Raw genomic sequence first — 11,350 nt, 5'->3', positions numbered from 1 at the left:
TCATAACGAAAAAAGCCTCTTGACTGAATCTCTAAATTCTGTTTCTCTTATGTTAAGGGTCTCAGGGGTATATTGCATAGCATCGTATATTGCGTCATGAGTATCATAGTCCAGATCATCTACTCTATAGACGTAAGAATTTTTGGGCTTGTAAGAAGAAAAGAACGAGAACGGAAATCCTACGAAGTAGACTTTGATGAGATCGTCTTCCTGGTTCTCTGATGGACGTGCGTTGTAATTACTGAAGAAGAGTTTTTTTCTTAAGTCAAGATCCTTCAACGATCGTAGGCTTTTATTGACTGTCGGGTACTCACGGAGAGTGTTCGTTTGTTTTTGCGAGTTGTTGAAATCTTTTGTTCCCGGGCGCCGTGGCGATTGTATTTGTGGCCGTTCTTGTCGAGGAAAGTAAGCAATGTATACTCCCTGGTGGTCACCCTGGTTGGAATACGATAGAAAGGATGCACACCACCCAATGAAAAACCAGTTACTTGTAAAATTCCCATTTTCTCTTTGGTAGTACAAAACAACTGGTGTACCCTTAGGTTTGGCAGAAAGTCTTTCAACAAAGTCTGGGAAACAAGGATTCTCGTGTGGACCAAGAACCTCAGCTCTCTGAAGATCCTTAGCGATGATCCTTTGGTACGTTTCCAGGTAGAGTTCGTGGAGGTTGATAATGGAGGCTCCAGAGTAGCCTAAGAGCGGGGAGCCCCATGATTGAATCTCATGTATAGCGGCACTATTCACTCCTAAGCCGTAATGTCTCGACCGCGCGACTTCGGGTTCGATGCACTCACGATCTCCTCTCACGTTTTCGTACAACCAGAAATCGTACAAATATTCTATATCTAAAGAATCGTCTGGCCACTGGGCCAAGGCTTCCCGAATAAAAGATGGGGTAAGCGCGAAACCCCATCCTACCTGAGACGCGGACCTTCGGGCATACTGAGGCCCTCGTCCTCTTATAGTACTTGAACTGAGGCTGATACAGTATAGCGAAGGATCTTCCACCAAGATCTTGATCGTCTGGTTGAGAAAACCGAAGAAGTCTGGAGAAGGATAGACGTCTTCGTCTAGGAAGACCACGGCTGGAGCTGAAGGAAACTTGTCTGCCACTGACTGGAAAGCTCCTCGATAGAACTGGAAGAGCTTGTGGTTACGTAGCCCATGTGCCTCGACCTTTATGTAAGGGATGGCCAAGAGTTCGAGAAGACTCATGACAGACGAGGAGGCGTCTGAGCCGACGATGGCCCGGACGTTCTCGCGCACAGCTCCTGGGCAGCGCAGTAACTGACTCAAACTGTGGTACAGGTACTGGAGTCGCTTTCCGGTAATTATGAAAACCGGAACTTGGGACAGGAGTCCTGGTACTGGAACTGAGGACCACCGTAAAGTGTCCGGGGCTTCTTCGTCGCACAGGCCGGCCAAGGCACCATGAGAGCTGCAGAAATCCCACCTCGAAGTTTCCAAGGGCGAGGTGGCTCGAGGAAGAGGTTTGGTTGAGAGAGGAAGAAGTGTTTCCGTGTGGAGGCTCGCCTCAAAGGGCTGAAAAAAAGAGTGTTTGGAGTATTTGGAGTTATAATTTCAAAATAGGATAGGCGGCGTGCACCCACGCATGCATGCACACGCAACCTCTCATGATCGTCCATGTACACTTTCACACTAGTGACGGTCACTAGTTGCCTACCATTATTCTAAATTGAGTTTTTCACACTACGTCACTGCGGTTGCCCGGTTGCGCAACAGGCTATGGTTGTTGCCCGCTCCGGTAACAAGTGACCGTCACTGCCAGTTGCCTTCACCGAGCGTCTCTTTTTCTTGACCAGCAAAGCCAACAGAAGCACCTCCTCCACTGATGCCATTCTTTCGACTAATGAGATAATGAGAAAGGATTCCACAACTTAGTGACAGTCACTGGTTGCTTGGAGTTACCAGAGACTTTCACACCAGGCAAGTAGTGACCGTCACCATTGACGGTCACTAGTTGCCTAGTGTGAAAGGGGCCTTAGACTCACTTATCGTTGTGTTGGGTATTTCATTAGCTAAAACGTATAGTTGGACTCACCACTCGGTCATGCGGACGTCTTAGGAGACTTTCTGACAACGTTCTTCCGCCCTTCACTGCCACCCAAGTCCACAGACTAGAGCTGTCCATGTGTTCTACCAAGATGGACCCGAGGGACACGAGGAGATCCTTAGCGTGCCGGAGACCTCTGAACCCTGATCTTCGGACGCTCAGAAGCATGATATGACCTTCATTGACCTGTGACAGGTACCACATGAGGTCGATCCATGATGAAGCCATGTCGGTGGTCTCAAAGGTGTGGGTCAATAATTGTCTGAAAAAAGAAAGAGTAATAATAAAATGGACATTATTAGAAGTGTTTAAAAAAAAACGTCATTCTAAATAACATTGATTTTTACTGATGGCGGTAGCAAGTAATATCGATAGTAATAACGATAAAAATGGTTGAATATGTTGACCTTTCTACCATTTGCCTCATCTAGTTGAGCATAGTCAGGGAGGGTGGATGGGTCGATGTGTAAGTGAAGCAGCTGGCTCTGCTGCGGATGTGCTTTGTCTTGCTGCATTGCTTTTGACCCGGGCAGTGGTCACTCCCCCCCCCTACACACACCTAACCACCAAACCACACAAACACACATGCGCACGCGCACGCACACACACACACACACACACACACACACACACACACACACACACACACACACACACACACACACACACACACACACACACACACACACACACACACACACACGCACACGCGCACGCACACGCGCACGCGCACGCACACGCGCACACACACACACACACACACACACACACACACACACACACACACACACACACACACACACACACACACACACACACACTCGACCGCCACTATGGGGGTCCGGGTTCGAATCCCGCCCAGGGTAGAAACAATTTTGGTATCACTGCGCTGCGAGTTGTTACTCCAACTCTCGTGGGCGGAGAATTGGTTGTGTGTGTGCGTGTAAGGTCACAGCATTACCCATAGATCGATCATATATGAGCTCTGAGCTCTTTTCCGGGAGGTTAATAACTGTCGATCACGAGTCCAACACGTGATCCAAGACCATAGTGGTGAATCACTCACACACTCGATCGCAGCAAACAAACAAACCATCATCTGTGGAGTTTCTGCTCTTTTTTGTACTCAAAATGGAGTATCTCTAGAATGAACACAAACTGTATATTTTCAGTACATCCCTGTATCGTTGTTAACTCAATAAACCGATTATGATTATAATAAATTCATGATTATTTTACAATACCTTCCAGTTCGATGGTCAAGGACAACGAATCTCACTCCTTCGGAGTAAAAACCCTCGAGGTTCCGCCTGGGAGGTTCCTTCGTCCCCAAAGCGTTTCTCCCGAAGTCCCCGGCGTCGAGCAAAGAGGTCTTCTTTCCCGTCTCGAACAGACATCGTCGAGGTCCCTTCAGGAGTCCGAGGTCCTCGTAAGAATCCTGGTCCTCTTCGTCCGGGGACTCGTCTGAAAGGGGTCTCAGGCTCGTTTCACACGCATCGACTTTTCGCCGTGCGCTGTCCGCGACACGACGTCGTGCTCTCAAATAACCGTGGGTGTTTCTATGGACGCTTTCACACATGGTCGTGACGTGTGAAAGCGTCCATAGATACATTGACGGTGCACGGCGAAAAGTCGATACGTGCGAAACGACCCTCAGTTAATCGTTGCCTCGAGTTTCACAATGAGCAAGACCCGCGGCCCCGCAGTGGCCGGCTACGGTCATCCGATCTTCCCACATCTCTATGGGGGAAGAGGGGAACAGAGGGAATAGGGGTCTTTGGTCTTACAGGAGCTAGGCTATTGTTCTAGAGTAGTGAGCAAGTAAATTTGGTAACAAGTTGGACATTGGTCCATTCAAAATACATTTTCAAACTTGTGTATGATTGGTTGATTTATTCTTATCAAAAATAAGTTGACCGTTAAAAAAGGTCAAGGCCATGACCTGAAACGACCTGTGGACTACTGGGTCAAGTGCTTCTTGAGGTCCACCTTCAACAAGAGCTCCCCGAGATCCACTTTCAACAAGTTCTTGAGGTTCACCTCTAGGTCCACCTCCACCAAGTGCTCCTTGAGGTCCATTTCCACCCACCTGGTTGTTGGAGGTTGAGGCGCTGCGAGAAGAACTGGGTCGGCGGCATCCCCTGAAGAACTTGTTCTACGCTGACGAAGGGGACGTCGAAGTCTCCGACGAAGTTGTGGTCGAAGTGTCTCCTGTAGGGGGGAGGGGGAGGAGGAGAGGGCGGGAGAGGGAGAGGGAGAAGGAGGAGGAGGAGAGGGTGACTCTCGGGGTTAGGGGGAAGAGGTGATTGCAAGTAGAGTAAAGGAGAAGAGGAAGAGGTGAAGGAGGAGGAGGTAAAAGAGGGGGTAGGAGGAGGAGGAGGTAAAAGAGGGGGTAGGAGGAGGAGGTAAAAGAGGGGGTAGGAGGAGGAGGTAAAAGAGGGGGTAGGAGGAGGTAAAAGAGGTGGTAGTAGTAGGAGGTAAAAGAGGAGGTAAAAGAGGAGGTAGGAGGAGGAGGAGGTAAAAGAGGAGGTAGGAGGAGGTAAAAGAGGAGGTAGGAGGAGGAGGAGGTAGGAGGAGGAGGAGGTAGGAGGAGGAGGAGGTAAAAGAGGAGGTAGGAGGTAAAAGAGGAGGAGGTAAAAGAGGAGGAGGTAAAAGAGGAGGGAGGAGGTAAAAGAGGAGGTAGGAGGTAAAAGAGGAGGAGGTAAAAGAGGAGGAGGAGGTAAAAGAGGAGGTAGGAGGAGGAGGAAGGAAAGGAAGCACAGGAGAAGGAAGAAAGGAGAGTAAAGGAGGAATAGGAGGAGGAGACGGAAGAAGAGGAGGAAGGAGGAGGAGGTGGCAGAGGAGGAACAAAGAGTGGAGCAAGAGGAGGAGGAGGAACAGGAGGAGGAAGAAGAGGAGGAAGAAGAGGAGGAAGAAGAGGAGGAAGAAGAGGAGGAAGAAGAGGAGGAGGAAGAGGAGGAGGAAGAGGAGGAGGAAGAAGAGGAGGAAGAAGAGGAGGAAGAAGAGGAAGAAGAGGAGGAAGAAGAGGAGGAAGAAGAGGAGGAAGAAGAGGAGGAGGAAGAGGAGGAGGAAGAGGAGGAGGAAGAAGAGGAGGAAGAAGAGGAGGAAGAAGGAGGAAGAAGAGGAGGAAGAAGGAGGAGGAAGAGGAGGAGGAAGAGGAGGAAGAAGAGGAGGAAGGAGGAGGAGGAAGAAGGAGGAGGAAGAAGAGGAGGAGGAAGAAGAGGAGGAGGAACAGGAGGAGGAGGAAGAGGAGGAACAGGAGGAGGAAGAAGAGGAGGAACACAAAGGAGGAGGAGGAAGAGGAGGACGGGGTTGAGGAGGAAGAAGGGGAGGAGGAAGAAGGGGAGGAGGAAGAGGGAAAGGAGGAGGAAGAGGGAAAGGAGGAGGAAGAGGGAAAGGAGGAGGAAGACGAAGAGGTTGAGAAAGGAGGAGGAAGAGGAGGAGGAAGGGGAAGAGGAAGAAGGGGAAGAGGAGGAGGAAGGAGGAGGAGGAAGGAGGAGGAGGAAGGAGGAAGGAGGAGGAGGAAGGAGGAGGAAGGAGGAGGAGGAAGGAGGAGGAGGAAGGGGAAGATGAGGAGGAAGGGGAAGATGAGGAGGAAGGGGAAGATGAGGAGGAAGGGGAAGATGAGGAGGAAGGGGAAGAAGAGGAGGAAGGGGAAGAAGAGGAGGAAGGGGAAGAAGAGGAGGAAGGGGAAGAAGAGGAGGAAGGGGAAGAAGAGGAGGAAGGGGAAGAAGAGGAGGAAGGGGAAGAAGAGGAGGGAGGGGAAGAAGAGGAGGGAGGGGAAGAAGAGGAGGAAGGGGAAGAAGAGGAGGGAGGGGAAGAAGAGGAGGGAGGGGAAGAAGAGGAGGAGGGGGAAGAAGAGGAAGAAGGGGAAGAAGAGGAGGAAGGGGAAGAAGAGGAGGAAGGGGAAGAAGAGGAGGAAGGGGAAGAAGAGGAGGAAGGGGAAGAAGAGGAGGGAGGGGAAGAAGAGGAGGGAGGGGAAGAAGAGGAGGATGGGGGTGAAGAGGAAGAAAAGAAAGAAACGACCCATTTACTTTAAGTTGGCGAAAATTCGTTAGAAGATTAAATTCAAATTAACCGTCAGAGCAACAAATATAGTAATAAAAAAATAAAATATATAAATTTTGTCTTTTTGTTTAAAAATTTCGAGCCTTTTCCCACCGAACGAGGGAACTTCTCATAATATGAGTTGGGAGAAGGAGACTGCAAGAGACCATAAGGCCTACACTAGGCAGTTCCATGTCCATTCGTTGACCACTCTATAGGTAAACCAGTTCTTGCCTATTTCCTTCTTAAATCTAAATCCATTACTACGAGTCCTGCCACAGACCTCAGGACCTGTCGACACGCGTTGACACTCCTAACGGGATGCGGACCACCTTTTGTACAGCATTTCGCCTAAAAGAACTACAAACAGAATGTCGACAAGAACCTCGTTCCACATTACTCCATTTTAGTTTTAACTTCATTCTATTCAATTCTTATCTAATTTCTTAGATTTGTTTATTTATTTATTTATTCATTTCATTGATCTATTTATCTATTCATTCATCTGTTTATTGTTCTCTGTCCTAATGTCCGTTTTCTTTGAGGATATGCAAAAACTGTTTCGTCCACAACATACTTATATCCATCGTGCAACTCATTTTTTAACTCTGGTCACCAAGGATAGAAGCGCTGATTAAGTTAATCTTTGCGCTATTTTCCAATCTCTCAGCTCATTTTCTCTTGTAATTTGTGTTTCTCTCTCTCTCTTTCTCTCTCTCTCTCTCTCTCGTTGCTGTAGGCTAAGGAATCAGGTTGTCTGTATGTCTCTCTCAGAAATAGAGAAAGAAAGAAAAGAGAGAGAGAGAGAGAGAGAGAGAGAGAGAGAGAGAGAGAGAGAGAGAGAGAGAGAGAGAGAGAGAGAGAGAGAGAGAGAGAGAGAGAGAGAGAGAGAGAGAGAGAGAGAGAGAGAGAGAGAGAGAGAGAGAGAGAGAGAGAGAGAGAGAGAGAGAGAGAGAGAGAGAGAGAGAGAATGATATCCATTGAGAGCACAAAACATTCTATGATCGACTTAAACCCAAATTGCAGATTTTATTTCTACTCGATTCTGGCGAGGTCACTTGTTCATTAGGAAACAATTTCATTTAAACATTATTGGAGCGTATAACGTTTTTCGTACCCGCCGACTCTCCTACCTTGTGACGACAGATTGCATCGAGACGATAATCTATATATTGCTAAGTCGAGTTTTCTTTCCCTTCTCAACATCTGCATGAAACAGTTTCTTGTGAGTCACGATAAATAGAGAATGGTATACTCTGTGTGTGTGTGTGTGTGTGTGTGTGTGTGTGTGTGTGTGTGTGTGTGTGTGTGTGTGTGTGTGTGTGTGTGTGTGTGTGTGTGTGTGTGTGTGTGTGTGTGTGTGTGTGTGTGTGTGTGTGTGTGTGTGTGTGTGTGTGTGTGTGTGTGTGTGTGTGTGTGTGTGTGATTCACCATGGTCTTGGATCACGTGTTGGACTCGGGATCGATAGCTACACCCCCTCCCCCGGAAGAGAGCTCTGAGCTCATATATAACCTGACTATGGGTAATGCTGTGACCTTTACACGCGCACACACACAATTCTCTGCCCACGAGAGTTGGAGTAACGACTCGCTGCGCAGCGATACTGAAATTATTTCAGCCCTGGGTGGGATTTGAACCCGGACCGCCGTAGTGACGCCCGGGAACTCTAACCACTGCGCCACAAGGGAGGGAGGGAGGGAGGTGTGTGTGTGTGTGTGTGTGTGTGTGTGTGTGTGTGTGTGTGTGTGTGTGTGTGTGTGTGTGTGTGTGTGTGTGTATGTATGTATGTATGTATGTATGTATGTGTGTGTGTGTGTGTATGTATGTGTGTGTATGTGTATTTCCCTGCCTAATCACATTATACAGGAAAGGACCAACGCTAGTGGGGTCCCGTCTCTTAGTCTCCAGTATTTAAGCATCTACAGTATATAAAATATATATATTTTCACATCTTTTATACACGTAGTCATGTATGGACTCACGCTACATTTTCCACAACGTCCGTATTATTATTATTATTTTGGTACGTGATGTATTTTGCTACGTAGAAACTTAGTTATTTTTGTTATTAGTAAATATTGTCAGACAAAGAATTTGAAGTTTGGGATATTTTCCATTTCACGGCATGCAGTTGATTTCAACAACTTGAGAGGTAAGAAATGAATATTAATCTGAAACCTAACCTAACCTGACTTAACCTGACCTAACCTGACATAACCTAACCTGACATGACCTGGCCTAACATGACCTAACCTAACCTAAACCTGACATAACATGACCTGGCCTAACATGACCTAACCTGACCTGACCTAACCTAACCTAAACCTAAACCTGACACAACATGACACAACATGACACAACATGACATAACATGACATAACATGACATAACATGACATGACATAATATGACCTGACCTAACCTGACCTGACCTGACCTAACCTAACCTGACCTAACCTAACCTAAAAATATTGCATACCGTGAAATGGAATGACAAATTTTGTATTATAAAAAAGTCTGCGAAGGTTAAAACTTTTGCTCGTGGCTTGGAGACTTACCTGTGGCGAGAGGGGACGGTGAAGGAGGAGGAGGAGGAGGAGGAGGAGATGCAAACGGACGCTTCCATGGATGTCATGCAGCTCAGTGACAACACAGCCAACGCGAGATGATTCATGATAGCAGCAGACACTGCAGGAAAGTTTCTTTTGTTTGTCAAAAAAAAAAAAAAAAAAAAAAAAAAAAAAAAAAAAAAAAAAAAAAAAAAAAAACAGGTAACTAAACAAATAGATAAAAATGAAAATAGACAAAGGAAATTAATAAATAAAAATAAATAAAAAGAGAAATAAACAAATTAATGAATAACCAAATAGATACATGAATGAATAAACTAATGAATAAATTATTAAGATATAGAAAAAATGAAAAAGAAATGGTGCATAAAATAAACCAACAAAAAATAGGCAAATAAAACAAAAGAAAAAAATATAAATAGAATAGAAATAGATACAATGGAATTAATTGAATAAAACAAAATTAGGAGATAAATCGGTAGTCCTTTGACTTACAGTCACACGTTCCATACACCCTTATAAGGTCATGTATTATATATATATATAATATATATTATATATATTATATATATATACAGTGTGTGCGTGTGCGTGCGTGTGCGTGCGTGCGTGCGTGCGTGTGTGCGTGTATGTGTGTGCGCGTGTATGTGTGTGCGCGTGTATGTGTGCGCGCGTGTATGTGTATGCGCGTGTGTGTGTGTGCGCGCGTGTATGTGTGTGCGCGTGTATGTGTGTGCGCGTGTATGTGTGTGCGCGTGTATGTGTGTGCGCGTGTATGTGTGTGCGCGTGTATGTGTGTGCGCGTGTATGTGTGTGCGCGTGTATGTGTGTGCGCGTGTATGTGTGTGCGCGTGTATGTGTGTGCGCGTGTATGTGTGTGCGCGTGTATGTGTGTGCGCGTGTATGTGTGCGCGCGTGTATGTGTGCGCGCGTGTATGTGTGCGCGCGTGTATGTGTGCGCGCGTGTATGTGTGTGTGCGTGTATGTGTGTGTGCGTGTGTTTGTGTGTTTGTTATTCATCTAAATAAACGTGATAATCTCTCGCCACGGCAAACATTTCACCAGTACATACCACTGACACAAAACCAGAACGATTTGGCGTCTGTAAGAACGTAGTCGAAGAGCTCCTCCTCGAGCAGACGCCTTCTGGAGAAGGATCCTGAAGAAACTTCGAGGGAGAGGTTCCTCACTCGAAGTGCAGGTCTCGCGTCATCGCTAAGCCTCAACTAATGGTTCTCAATTTTGTTCCATTTTTTCCTCTCTCAAATTTCCTCCTCCGTCTCCTCCTCCTCCTCCTCTTCCTCCTTGCCCCAGTGGGCACATTTAGACGATTGCCCGGCTACGTGGAGAGGAGGGAGAGGAGGAAGAGGAGGAAGAGGTGTCTTTGCTTTGGGCGTTGTTGTCCGGGCAGAAAATAGCACCCAGAGCAATCACCCTTAACCCTTCCCTTCTCATTCCCTTTCCTCGTCTTTTTCCTTCTCTCCCCCTCCCCCTCCCTTGCTTGTGCGATGCCACAGCATTATCCATAGGTCGGGGCCATGTGAGCTTTCATTCGTATCGCAAGTCAATTAAAGGTGGCTTGTGGCAATTTATTTTTAGTGTGGATGCGTTTTCCGACTCGCTGACTGCATGCCGGCTTTCCTCAGCCTGCACTCCTTACAAGCAAATGCCAATTGTGGATTCTGCAGGAACATCTTGTCGTTTACCCCTAATGTTTTGTTTGTAGTGTGTCATGTACATTCTATTTTGAAAGATTCGATCCCAATTTTGGGTTTACCAGTTAGACGAGTTCGGATTCTTGTCCGTTGTTTTTACAATGTACTGTACATTCGATTTTAAACTAATGGTTCTTGCATTTTCCCCGCATGCAGGTGCAATGTAGGGATTTCTGCAAGTATTTTTCCGGCAACCTTTCTCCTAATATCTAGTTTTATGCATCGTTTATTATTGCACTTTCGAGTATAAACGAAAAATGACATTTGCCGGTTTAGACCAAGTATAAGTACATTTTTGTATTCTAGTATGGTGATTTAACGCCATGAAGCGCGTGCCTGCGTCCGGAGCAACTATCCTTCACTATATAATGTGCTGTGATATCTTGGGCAAGCTGTTCTCATGGATAACTATTTTCATTCCAATTCGGCACTTCTAAAACGTTATTCATTTGCTCTGCCTCATTTGCTTTGTCACATTTGCTATATATTTTTTTTTTTAGCAATTTTTATTTTCCATCCTTTTACAAGAATAAAATGTCCTTATCTATAGTGCAGAAGTTCAACCTTTCCGTTAATCCCAAAGTCAAGATTAAAATCCGTACCCCATTGATCTCGTACCGAATTTAAAAACTAATAAAGACCGATTTATCATATATTAGTACTGCAGTAGCTGCTATAAAGCTGTTCAAACCAAACTGTTAAACAAAAAGGTCTGAATTATTTCAAAATGACATCACACATGCAGGAGTGAAAGTTATAATTTAGCCATTTAGAATACCCTCCTGCGTTCTGTAGTTTTGTTACTCAGTCCTATTTTTTAGGTGCTGATCTACTTTACGAAGTTGGTACATGTGGGCGTAGGATTTCTAAAACTATGGGAGCAATTTTGAAGTTTTCATTTAGGGGGAGGGGTCATTTTGGTAACAAAGATCACTGTAGAAAAG

At 46.1% G+C, this 11,350-nt stretch overlaps 1 protein-coding gene across 1 annotated transcript; it reads right to left on the bottom strand.

Moving 5' to 3' along the window:
- On the bottom strand, positions 1 to 2,596 carry LOC143028721 (protein O-linked-mannose beta-1,2-N-acetylglucosaminyltransferase 1-like). Its single transcript, XM_076191091.1, has 2 exons — positions 2,063 to 2,596; positions 1 to 1,548 (listed from the first exon to the last, which is right to left on the bottom strand). Exons 1-2 carry the CDS (start codon positions 2,300 to 2,302, stop codon positions 1 to 3), a joined length of 1,788 nt encoding a protein of 595 aa, XP_076047206.1. The 5' UTR covers positions 2,303 to 2,596.
- Positions 2,597 to 11,350: the final 8,754 nt, after the last annotated feature.

This window comes from Oratosquilla oratoria, chromosome 10 (genome assembly GCF_046742065.1).
Source record: "Oratosquilla oratoria isolate Oo_2021 chromosome 10, ASM4674206v1, whole genome shotgun sequence".
NCBI lineage: Eukaryota > Metazoa > Arthropoda > Malacostraca > Stomatopoda > Squillidae > Oratosquilla > Oratosquilla oratoria.
Note: the sequence above shows the minus strand (reverse complement) of the source record. Positions and strands in the feature narration are given on the sequence as shown.

What these genes read in the sequence shown, in the direction of transcription:
- LOC143028721 (XM_076191091.1), bottom strand. Translation starts at nt 2,302, where the DNA reads ATGGCTTCATCATGGATCGACCTCATGTGGTACCTGTCACAGGTCAAT. An exon ending in GACGTCCGCATGACCGAGTG is followed by an intron (nt 1,549 to 2,062) that starts GTGAGTCCAACT and finishes AAACACTCTTTT; the next exon opens with TTTCAGCCCTTTGAGGCGAG.